Source organism: Suncus etruscus, chromosome 5 (assembly GCF_024139225.1).
Source record: "Suncus etruscus isolate mSunEtr1 chromosome 5, mSunEtr1.pri.cur, whole genome shotgun sequence".
Taxonomy (NCBI): Eukaryota; Metazoa; Chordata; class Mammalia; order Eulipotyphla; family Soricidae; genus Suncus; species Suncus etruscus.
The window spans coordinates 11,052,047-11,064,330 of record NC_064852.1 but is presented as its reverse complement, the minus strand read 5'-3'; the positions used below and the strand labels follow the sequence as shown (position 1 = coordinate 11,064,330).

Genomic DNA, 12,284 nt, shown 5'->3' with positions numbered 1-12,284 from the left:
TTGTTTGGGTCACACCTCCCCTCCCCAATGTTCAAGGCTTACTACTGACTTTGCACTCAAGGATCACCCCGACTTTACCTCCTGCGGCTCCCAAGTAAATTGAGTTTGAGACACTCCCACCCACTGTCTGTTGGAATGTTATCCCGAGAGTTGCTTTGGCTCCAGCATTTGCACTTCAGTGTGACCAAGAAAGTTATCTTTATTTTTTATTATATTTTATTTATTTATTTATTTATTTTTATTTTTACACACGAAAGTCTTAATAAGGGGTTAGAATGAGAGTGCAGTGGGTATGTAGAGCATTTGCCTTGCATGGGGGCTACCTAGCTTCAGTCCCTGGCACCCTGTCTGTTCCCTTGAACACTGCCAGCAGTGATCCCTGAGTGCAGTGCCAGAGAAGCGAACCCCTACTCTTCCGGTTCACATTTCTGTGTTGCTCTTTCTAGCACCATGACAACCCTAGATGACAAGTTGCTGGGAGAGAAGCTACAATATTACTATAGCAGCAGCGAGGAGGAGGACAGTGACCACGAGGACAAAGATGGAGGCAGGGGTGCTCTGGCTGGTGGCTCTATGACTGCGGATGCCGAGGGGACTGGGGAAGGCATCTCAGTGAACACAGGTAATGGAAAACACTGAGTTGTTAAAAGTTTGTAACTTGTCTCTGGAGTGAGTATATGAAGACTTTCCCATCACTGCCTCTACCTCTAATTCAGTCCATTTTCAGAGATGATCCAACACTGATCCCTTATTCACAACTGCTTTTAGGTATGACACTGCCCAATACATATGCTGTATATACACAGCAATATGGTAGGCCTGGAGTGGAATCCAGCTTCTTAAAATAATAATTTTTTTATATTACCGGAATAATATTCTGCACATAGTGTAGTGTGAACTCCCAGGAATGGCATTTTTACACTCTAACTTTTGTGGGCTTGAGGGATGTCCTCCCAAGCATTACCCAGGCAGGGTATATTCAGCTTAATTCTTGGTGATATTTAGCTTGATTCTGTGAGCCTGACAACTCAGTTCTTTGGGGACCCAGCAGTTTTCGAGCCATCAGAGCCATACCTGACAGTGCTCAGGGAGCCATGTTGTGCCAGAGATTGACTCAGGGCCTCACAAATACAGGGCTTTTATTTTTGTTTTTCCTTATTTTTCTAGAGTAATTTTTCATTGCATTTTATTTTGCTTGGTTTTGTTTGGCTGCACCCAACTGTGCTCAGGACTTAATTCTGGCTCTGAGCTCAGGCATCACTCCTGCTGGGACTTTGGGTTCCATTTGGGGTGCTAGAGAACAAACCCAGATTGGTTGCATGCGAGGCGAGTGTCTTACTCTTTTGCGCTGGCTGCAGAAACTAGCTCTTCATAAGGCCTTTGTGCTTCTGGCAGAGTAGAAAGGAGTGTGGGACTGTCCATCATGACTCAGGGACTCTTGCTCTTTCCTTTATTCCCCAAATTGCATAGGGGCTTGGCATTCCCCTTCCTTAGGGCCAAAGCAGCTGCTTGCCTGCTTGGACATCCCAATACTTAGAAGTGCTGGAATAGGAAAAGAGGTTTCACTTTTCAGTTGCTACTTCCATTCCCCCGGTTGGGAAAATGATAATGACTTAATGTTCTTGAAACAAAACCAAAGTTTCTGATTGGCCATGAGATGGTAAGCAGAGGAGGGGCACACAGGAGCCCTGGAACAGGCAGGAGCATATCCATTTTTTTTTTTTTTTAATTGTATTATTTCTTTATTTGCTTAGTATGATCACCTCAATATATATATATATATATAAATATATATTATTTCAAAGGACATAATCTGATCTTTCTTAATGACTAAGTAGTATTCCATTAAATATATAGAGCATGGTTGTTGTTTTTTTTTTTTTTTAGTGTTCTTACTCTTTTTTTTTTTTTTTTTTTTTTTTATTATTTTTTTTTTTTTAATTTTTTTTTATTTAAACACCTTGATTACATACATGATTGTGTTTGGGTTTCAGTCATAAAAGGAACACCACCCATCACCAGTGCAACATTCCCATCACCCAAGTCCCAAATCACCCTCCTCCCCACCCAACCCCCGCCTGTACCCTAAACAGGCTCTACATTTCCCTCATACATTCTCAATATTAGGACAGTTCAAAATGTAGTTATTTCTCTAACTAAACTCATCACTCTTTGTGGTGAGCTTCCTGAGGTGCATATCCATTTTTTGATTCCATTGCAACATATATTAAGAATCAAAACACTCATTTTGAGAGTTTCCAAACTGCTATGTGCCTTTTTTCACACAAATCCATTCTTAAGCATTTAGAATAACAGACTAATCAGTACCTTTATATAGAAAGATGGGTAAATAGACACAGTTATAAACTGTATAGTGTACATGTTAATGATTTATCAATAGGTCCTCAATCTTGGTTGCTGTTCTCACCCTCTGCATGCCCTCAGTTTATGGTTAGGTGATTTGAATTGTCCGGTTCTGCCCACCTCCTCTTTGGATGTCTCAGGAGGAGGGACCTTACTGTGCCCTCATTACCCTCTTGCATAGAAATTCTCAGGGTTCCCTTGTGCCTGATGTTCATCCCCCTCTTGTTTTTTTTTTTTTTTTTTTTTTTTTTTTTTTTTTTTTGGTTTTTGGGTCACACCCGGCAGTGCTCAGGGGTTACTCCTGGCTCCATGCTCAGAAATTGCTCCTGGCAGGCACGGGGGACCATATGGGACGCTGGGATTCGAACCGATGACCTCTTGCATGAAAGGCAAACGCCTTACCTCCATGCTATCTCTCCAGCCCCCTTCATCCCCCTCTTGTCTCTTGCTCTCTTGTTCCCTTTCTGAGCATGTGATCTCCTGCCAACGCCCCCCAGCTTCACTGTTCCCCTCCCCAGGTGGAGGCATATCCGCTTCCTGATGAAAGTGTATTATATCTTTATTGCATGTGAGCCAAGATCCCAGGTTGCCTGTTCCTCTAGAACAGAAATTGCATGTGAGGTTGGAAATTTCAACATCCTCTATCAGTTACCCAACAAACCCAGACCCTTCATAAAAGTTCACAACACAAAAATAAAACTCGGGGCTGGTGAGGTGGCACTAGAGGTAAGGTGTCTGCCTTGCAAGCACTAGCCAAGGAAAGATCGCGACCACGGTTCGATCCCCCGGCGTCCCATATGGTCTCCGCAAGCCAGGGGCAATTTCTGAGCGCTTAGCCAGGAGTAACCCCTGAGCAGCAAACGAGTGTGGCCCGAAAAACCAAATAAATAAATAAAAAAATATCAAATTTTGTTTGTTTGTTTATTGGTTTTTTGGGCCACACTATCTGTGCTCAGAAATTGCTCCTGGCTGGCTCAGGGACCAAATGAGATGCTGGGAGTCTCACCCTATCACTGCACTCTCTCTCCAGCCTCATAAAACTCAAATTTCTTTAGCATTCTTTTTTTTTTTTTTTGGGGGGGGGGTCACACCCGGCGGTGCTCAGGGGTTACTCCTGGCTGTCTGCTCAGAAATAGCTCCTGGCAGGCACGGGGACCATATGGAACGTCGGGACTCAAACCAACCACCTTTGGTCCTGGATCGGCTGCTTGCAAGGCAAACACCGCTGTGCTATCTCTCCGGGCCCAGCATTCTTTAATAAAATCTGTATGTGTTTAACTTCAAAACAAAACTAAACTAAAAAAAAAACAAGTTTATTGGGCGCAGAGCCAGGTGCAACCCCTGAGTGCTGCTGGGTGTAGCCCAAAAGCAAAAACAAAACAAAACAAATTTTCATTGTGAACATCTCTTTAAGTTCCAGAGATGAATTCAGTGATATTGGGCCCTTTATTATATTTGGGTCTTTCTATTCTTGAAAATGCCATTGGTTTTCTATTGAGTTTTACTTCAGGATCTATTATATTATAACATGATTGTTTTCTTTACATGGTTTTTGGCTTGGGAGCAGTGCCAGGGAGTGAGTGAACTCCAGGACTTCTACATAGAAATACTCTACTGTAGAGGTGGGGGCAGGGGGTCGAAAAAAAATACTGTAGAGTCCCAGTCTCAGTACAAGTTCATAGAGGTTTTTTTTTTGTTTGTTTTGGTTTTTAGGTCACACCAGGTAGCACTCAGGTTACTTCTGGCTCTGCACTCAAAAATTACTCCTGATAGGCTTGGGGAGCAATTGGGATGCCGGAGATTGAATACGGTTCGGCCATGTGCAAGGCAAATGCCTTGTCTACTGTGCTATTGCTCTGGCCCCACTCATAGAGATTTTGATAGTGAGTTTTTTTTTTTTTTTTTTTTTTTTTTTCTGTGTTAACAAATGACTTCCAGGGTTCAGTGGCTTTTGCCAGCAGAGGTCTATCTCAGTCTTTTTCCATGCTTTCTGTGGGTCAGCAGTACTGTGTCTTGCACCCTCTTGTATCAGAAAGTAGGTCGAAGAAGCCATCCTTCTCTAGGACTTGTTGTGTTCATGACCCAGGATGGGCTATTGGCCATGCATGCTAGTTTATAAATCTATGGCTCAGAATTTACTGACCCAAATTATACATTGTAAACCCATTATAGGGCAGTCTAGATGAATTCCATAGGTGGTACCAGGATTCCTATAGCAATAAGCAGGGATCTATAATATGGGGGCTTGGTGGATATGGGGTATCCTCGTAACTCGTAACAGAACATTCCAGCACTATCTGTCATAAAAATTAAAATCTGGGGCCAGAGCAATAGTATGGTTGGTAGGGCACTTGCGTTGCATGTGGCCAACCCAGGTTTGACTTCCTACATTTCATATGGTTCCCAAGCACCACCAGGAGTAACCCTGAGTACAGAGTCAGTAGTAACCCCTAAAGAACTGGTTGTAGCCCCAAAACATACAAAAACCCAAATAAACAAAATGCAGATCCTACAGAAATAAGTAGGGGGAAAATGCTTTATTTTTTTGTTTGTTTGGTTTGTTTGGTTTTTGCCCCATCTGGCAATACTCAAGGGTGAATCGTTTTTTTGCACTCAGGAATCTCTCAGGAATTCATTGTCATATCCCTCTGCTCCCAAAATGATGTGTTCTCAACAGTGCCCTTTTTCTATGGATATATAGATGTCCACACACATATACTGTATTCACAAATATGTATGCATCCATGTGCACCTCTTCTTATAGAAATTGAGACTAATGCCGTAACATTGTTAGGCATTTTGCTTTTTCCCCAGAAACACTTTAGATTGATTTAAACTTCTTTTGTGCTAGGAAGCAGAGCTGTTTCAATATTTCTAAGAGTTAATAGATTTCTTTTGAGTAAATAATAATTCACTTTCCTTATTATTTTATTATTTTGGGGATGGGGTTTTGAGTCACACCCAGGAGTGCTCAGGGATTCCTCCTGGTTCTGTGCTCAGCAGTGACATGTGGCAGGGATGGGGGACCCTATGTGATGCTGAATATCAAAAAAATAGATCAGTTAAGTACCTTACATCATACTATCTCTCAAGCTTGTAATTGATTCAACACATCTCCTACTGGTAGACCTTGACCTGACCCTTAATTTTGTTGTGATTGTTGTTATTGTTTGTTAGGTGGCACTCAGGGATCACTCCTGGCTTTGCACTCAGGAATCACTCCTGGCAGATTCGAGGGGCCATTTGGGATTCTAGGGATCAAACCTGGGTCAGCTGTGTGCAAGGCAAATGTCCTGTCTGCTGTGCCACTGCTTCAGCTCCCTTTACCTGACCCTTAAACAGTTATGAGCCATGCTGCAGTTGGCATCTCTGTGTGAGGCCACACTTCCCAGAAGTGAGCATCACTTTGTTTTCACTGGAGTGAGCTTTAGACAGTTGGGTTCAGATGTGTTCCTTAGACAGATGTGAGCTGCTGCTCTATATTTACTTGCCATTCTTCTGGGTCACATCCCATGTCCACTGCCAACCCAGGTCCAAAAGGTGTGATCAATGACTGGCGCCGCTTTAAGCAGCTGGAGACAGAACAGAGGGAAGAGCAATGTCGGGAGATGGAACGGCTTATCAAGAAGCTCTCAATGACCTGCAGGTCCCATCTGGATGAAGAGGAGGAGCAGCAGAAGCAGCAGGACCTCCAGGAGAAGCTCAGTGGGAAGGTAACAGCAGTGACCAGGATCCTCTCAAAAGCTTCTGGGGCCCGTGACTCAAGTACTGTAGGATGTTTGACACCCACCAAGAAACTTGGTGGTGTTGGAGAAGTTAGTCATAATCTGGACACATTTGTCTGTTTCTTTATTTTTGGGTCACACCCAGAAGTGCTCAGTGATAAATCCTGGCAGCCTTGAGATCAGCGAGGTAATAGGCAATTAAACCCAAATCAACATGCAATGCTCACTTTGCTTTCACTTCAGCCCCAATCTGGACACATCTGGGTCTCATTGTCGACTCTGCTTCTAGTGACTATGAGGCTCCTTTCTCATTGAGTGTGCGTTGTCAGAAGCTAAATGAAGTCAGCATTCCTGTCTCACCTGGTTGGTGTGAACACTGCCCAGTACCATGGCTAATTAGAGAAATGGGATTCCTTTTTTTTTTTTAATCCAAAATGCCTCTTTATGAATTAGATAATGCTATCTGTTTTAGAATATGAACTAAGTTTTCACTTGTTTAATACTTTCAGTTGTTTTAATCTTTTTTTTTTTTTTTTTTTTTTTTACCTTTCTTTGTTGGGGAACACATCCAGCAGTGCTTAGGAGATATTCATGGCTCTGTGCTCAGAGCTTGGTTCAGTTAGTGTTTGGGACTCTGTCATACCAGGACACAAACCTAGGTCCCTGACATGTTCAGAAAATATTAGCCCATTGTACCTTCCTTCCAGTCCTGAAATAAAGGCTGTTGATTTCCTGATACCTTTTCAGCCAAAGCAAAATGGTGTTTAAGATTAGCAATCAAGGATACAGACCTTGCTGACCTAGTATGGTTTCCCTAAGCATCTCCTGGGCTGACCCATAAATACAATAGCCAGAAGTAAAATGTGAGCATCACCAAGTGTGCCTCATTACTCCCTTTCTCCTCAAAATATTGTCAATATGGTCAAAAGGAAGAAAACTTAAAGTGATGATGTCTATGATACAATACAGTCATTAAAACTTGGGTTTTAAAAACTAGTTTGAACACTGGTCTTGCTATTTATATAACTTGTTCACATAATATGTTCAAATAATTTCAAGTATTAAAATCTCATTTGTAAGTGGGAATAAGTAAAATTCTTCCCTTTTGGGGTGGGGTGTGCTTTGGGGGCACACCCACCAGACCTTGGGAGACCATAGATGGTGCCAAGGATTGAACCAGGGTCTGCCGCATGTAAGGCAAGCACACTGTAACTATCTCTCCATTTTCTGTAAAGTTCTTTCTTTTTTTTGTTTTTTGTTTTTTGTTTTTTGGGCCACACCTGGTAATGCTTAGGGGTTACTCCTGGCTCTGCTCTCAGAAATCAATCCTAGCTTGGGGGACCATGTGGGATGCCAGGGGGTAAAGGAGGAGGGAATTGAATCTCGATCAGTCCTAGGTCAGCCACATGCAAGGCAAATGCTCTACCACAGCACCACTGTTCATGGGACAAACGTATTAAGAAAGAACTTTACATTTTCTCTAAAGTTCTTTCTTAATAGGGTTGTCCCACGAGTTAAGTGTAATGATCCTAGTACCAGGGAGAATGCCACACATGTCATAAGAATTCTATTTACTAATATGAGCATAAGGGTTTAATTCACATGTTTGTTTGCTGGTCCTTGTGCAGATGACCCTGAAGGAGTTTACCAGGATGAACAAAGACCAAGATGATGAAGAGTTTCTGCAGCAGTACCGGAAGCAGAGGATGGAGGAGATGCGGCAGCAGCTTCACCGAGGGCCCCAGTTCAAGCAGGTTTTTGAGATCCCCACTGGTGAAGCCTTTCTAGACATGATTGATAAAGAACAGAGAAGCACGCTCATCATGGTCCATATTTATGAGGATGGCATCCTGGGAACCGAAGCCATGAATGGCTGTATGATCTGCCTGGCTGCTGAGTACCCGGCTGTCAAATTCTGCCGCGTGAGGAGCTCTGTGATCGGTGCCAGCAGTCGGTTCACCAGGAATGCCCTCCCAGCCCTGCTCATCTACAAGGGAGGTGAACTCATTGGCAATTTTGTTCGTGTCACCGACCAACTAGGGGACGATTTTTTTGCTGTGGACCTTGAAGCTTTCCTGCAGGAGTTTGGATTGCTTCCCGAAAAGGAAGTCTTGGTGTTGACATCTGTGCGTGACTCTGCCGCTTGTCACAGTGAGGATAGTGACTTGGAAATAGATTGAATTGAGAGTCCAGTTGCAGAGTGCTAGAAAACTATGTATCTATGGGAAGGGTTTGTTTCGGTGTTCTCTGTGTCTACTGGCTTGTCAACTGGTCATTGTTGTCTCTTATTATATGTAAAGTCAAGAAATTTGTAGACTTGGGGCTGGAGAGATAGCATAGCAGAAGGTCATTGGTTTGAATCCCGGCATCCCATATGGTGGCCTGAGCGCTGCCAGGTGTGACCCAAAAACAAACAAACAAAAAAAGAAATTCGTAGACTCAATCAGAAGGCTGGCTCACACAATGGCTAGCAATAAAATGACTTAAAATTGTGTAAACAGGAAGCCAGGCTTTGGAGCTGTTTACTCAAGATTCTCTAGTAGACATCGCTGTTCCCTGTCAATATTTACATTACATTCGCAACGAAGTGGCCTGGAAATGGTTTTCAGATGAGCTCTAAGGTCTCTGCCAAGAATATAATTATGTAGTTCACTTATCTTGTGCAATGGAACCAGTGCATTTTCTTCAACAAACGCTTTCGAGTTAAATACCCACGTAATCAGATCCATAGACCAGTTTCCTTTTTCTCCCAGACCCTGTTCTCCACTAGAATCTTATTAAGGATTCCAGATCGTGATCACACCTGATCTCTCTACTGTGAGGGCCTTATCTGTTTATGGAGTTGATGTCTGATTTAGATGTGATTAGATGGATGAAAGATCAAGGCTCACTGTCCTCTGCCCTCTTAGTAGACTTTCTTTGGTATTTGAACTGGTGTTTCTAAAGGGGCTGAAGTAAGGGGCTAAGTGATAGTACAGTCGGTAGGACATTGCCTTGATTCTCATCCTGGTTCAGTCCTCCACATTCTCTATGGTCCCTCAAGCACCTACTGGAATGATCCCTGAGTGCAGAGCCCGGAATAACCCCTGAGCATCACTGGGTGTAGACCCAAAACATATTAAAAAACAATAATAAAAGGAGTATAAAGACACTCCTGTTCATCTCATTCTTTTTTATTTGCCAAAGTAACTATTTGATTTAATGTCACTTTTTGTGTGGGATGTAATGTAGGTGCTGTTACTTTTTTGGCGGTCCTGGACTCTCCTGGAAATTTTTGGATAATTGATTCTATTGGTTTTGAGTAGAGCCCAATGATTTGGGGTTGCTTGGGCCCTGCAATGCCAGGGATACTTGGGGCACTCACTGCCCATTGATGCTAAGGGACCATGTGGTGCTGGAAATTGAACCCAAGTCAGGACCCAGCTGCCTTAACCATTGTACTATCTCCTGGCCCCTTAATTAACACTATTTAAAAATCTTTTTGTGTGAAAAATAGTATAGACTAGGGAAATTTCAGGATATAGAGACAAAGATTGTAAGATTAGAATAATCTTCATTCCTTATCACCTTTGGTAAAGAATCATTAATATTTTGCTACGTTTTCTCCCAAGGTGTTTTCTTTGCCTACAAAGACTTGTTTTGGTTTGGTTTGGTGTTGGTTTTTTTGGTTTGGTTTGGTTTGGATTTTGATGGTGCTCGGCTTACTGCTGGCTCTGCATTCAGGAAGCACTCCTGACAGTGCTCAGGAGAACATATGGAATAATGGGATTGAACCTGGGTCAGCCATGTACAAAGCAAGTACACTACCCACTGTACTATTGCTTCAGACTCTAGGTTTGTTTTTAAACAAAACCCTGGGATCATTCTGGGCATACTTTTATACAGTATGTCAACTAATATGTTTCATATTATTAATGTGCTTCTACATTATTTTTAAAATGCCCTTGATATTCTATTATAGATGTGCTGTTATTTATATTTTTCTTTTTCCTCATTCCCTTCCTCCCTCCATTCCTTCAGGATCTCTCAGCCCCATTAAAGGAAAGACCTTATATTACAAAAGTAATAGATGCCCATCTTAGAAAATACTATACAAATGTTAAGCAAAGTTTAAGAGCCCCTTTTATTTTGCCAACCAAAAATATTATTATGATTCTTACCGGTAGCTTTCTAGTTGTTTTTGTTTTTTTTCTGTATCCTTATACTAATGATAATATGTAAGATTTTTCTTTAAGAATGTACATTTTAGAGGGGCCGGAGAGATAACACAGCGGTGTTTGCCTTGCAAGCAGCCCATCCAGGACCTAAGGTGGTTGGTTCGAATTCCGGCGTCCCATATGGTCCCCCGTGCCTGCCAGGAGCTATTTCTGAGCAGATAGCCAGGAGTAACCCCTGAGCGCCGTTGGGTGTGGCCCAAAAAAACAAACAAAAAAACCCTACAAAACAAAAGAACGTACATTTTAGAGCCAGAAAGATAGTACAGCAATAGGGTGTTTTCCTTGCATGTGACTGCCCAAGTTTTGATCCCTGACCTCCCATATGGTCCCAGGGCACTGCCATGAGTAAGTCATGAATGGAGAGCCAGGAATAACCCTTGAACATCTCCAGGTGACCCGAAAACCAAAACAACAAAAGAATGTACATTCTAGTGTCAGGAGAATTAAACTATAATTAAATGTCAGCTTTGTTACTACTGTATTTAGTGGATTGGGCTCAGACTAAACTGTTCTCAGGACTTTTGTTTCTTCCATATTTAGTCAGATCCTAAGTAGGCAGTCTATGGGGTCTCAGCTTGTAGGTTTGCTCAAGAAATCAGACTGAGTCATAGAAAAAGTGTATTTTCGGCCAGGGGTTGTTGAGCAGCTTCCTGGATCTTACTGAGTCAGCCAAGCTTCTTCTGGCTTTCCTCGACACCTTTATTGACCAGAGTTTAAAATAAATCACCTGATGGTCAAGGTTGATGTTACTAAGGGTACTTGTGTTAATTAACTCAGAAAAGGTGAGAGGAAAAACTAAAGTGATTTGACAGGTGTATGACAGTAAAACTGAATTTTAATTTAATTTAATTTTTGGAGTCAGCGATTGTAAAGCATTTGTGACCTGGGTTCAATCTTTGACATTCCATATGGTCCCCTGAGCATGAAAGAGTCTTGAAAAATATTTATGGTAGTTAATCAGCAAAGATTCAAGAGTTTTTCTAGGGACTACATAGAGCAGTAGGGTTATTCCCTAGTTTGAGCCTTGGCACCCATGACCCTAAGAATAGGCTCCTAAGCATTCCCCACTCCTCTCCTTAGCATTGCTAAGGTAGACTGGATAATCTGCAGCGACTCTGGGTACAAGCAGCACCAAATGGTTAGAACTTTGCTTTGAACTGCTACCCCATTTCTCATAAAATGGGCCAGGAGTTGTCTGAGGGGCTCGCAGCCCATCTGAGCACCTCTTGAATTCAAATCACAGAAATTAGAAGCAAGGACAGCTGTTGTCAGTGTCCTAGTTTATATTTTCTTGGTCTATATTCTCTTTCATAACATGAAGAGCTTGTGGAATTTATGTTCTGTTTCCTAATCATTATAAGGAATATGATATAACTCTCAAAACTATGTTAATTTTTTCTTTCTTTTGTATTTTAAAAAAGTAAGTTTTTTTTATTTAAATACCATGGTTACAAGGCTATTCATAATACAGTTTTTTCCCCCACAGATAAAGTTGTTCATGATTGAGTTACAGTCATACAATGTACAACACCTTCTTCAGTGCAATTTTCCTGCCACCAGTTACCCCAGTTTCCCTCTTACCCTTCCTGATGCCCTCTTCCCTCTCACCCACCTTCTCCCATGTGACCCCTCTTTTATTTTATTTTGGTTTTTGGGTCACACCCAGCAGCGCTCAGGGGTTACTCCTGGCTCTACACTCAGAAATCGCTCCTGGCAGGTTCAGGGGACCATATGGGATGCCGGGATTCGAACCACCATCCTTCGGCATGCAAGGCAAATGCCCTACCTCCATGCTATTTCTCCGGGCCCCTCCCCCTCTTATTTTTAAAAAAATTAGCAGTACTGGGGTTTAAACCCAGGACCACACTCTTGCAAGGCAAATACTGCTGCTGAGCTACAACCCCAACCCTATATTATAAACTTTTAAACTTATGAAAAATAAGTTTAAGATATTATCATATTATCACTCAATATCCTT

General features: G+C 42.2%; 1 protein-coding gene across 1 annotated transcript; it reads left to right on the top strand.

Annotated features, from left to right (window-relative positions):
• Nucleotides 1-450: 450 nt before the first annotated feature.
• On the top strand, nucleotides 451-8,307 carry PDCL (phosducin like). Its single transcript, XM_049774212.1, has 3 exons — nucleotides 451-622; nucleotides 5,896-6,077; nucleotides 7,718-8,307. The coding sequence occupies exons 1-3, from the start codon at nucleotides 451-453 to the stop codon at nucleotides 8,267-8,269; spliced, it is 906 nt and encodes a 301-aa protein (XP_049630169.1). The 3' UTR covers nucleotides 8,270-8,307.
• Nucleotides 8,308-12,284: the final 3,977 nt, after the last annotated feature.

Bases quoted from the DNA above. Each gene is read 5' to 3' on its own strand.
- PDCL (XM_049774212.1), top strand. From the start codon at position 451: ATGACAACCCTAGATGACAAGTTGCTGGGAGAGAAGCTACAATATTAC. The intron at 623-5,895 runs GTAATGGAAAAC...CTGCCAACCCAG, and splicing joins AGGCATCTCAGTGAACACAG to GTCCAAAAGGTGTGATCAAT. The intron at 6,078-7,717 runs GTAACAGCAGTG...GTCCTTGTGCAG, and splicing joins AGGAGAAGCTCAGTGGGAAG to ATGACCCTGAAGGAGTTTAC.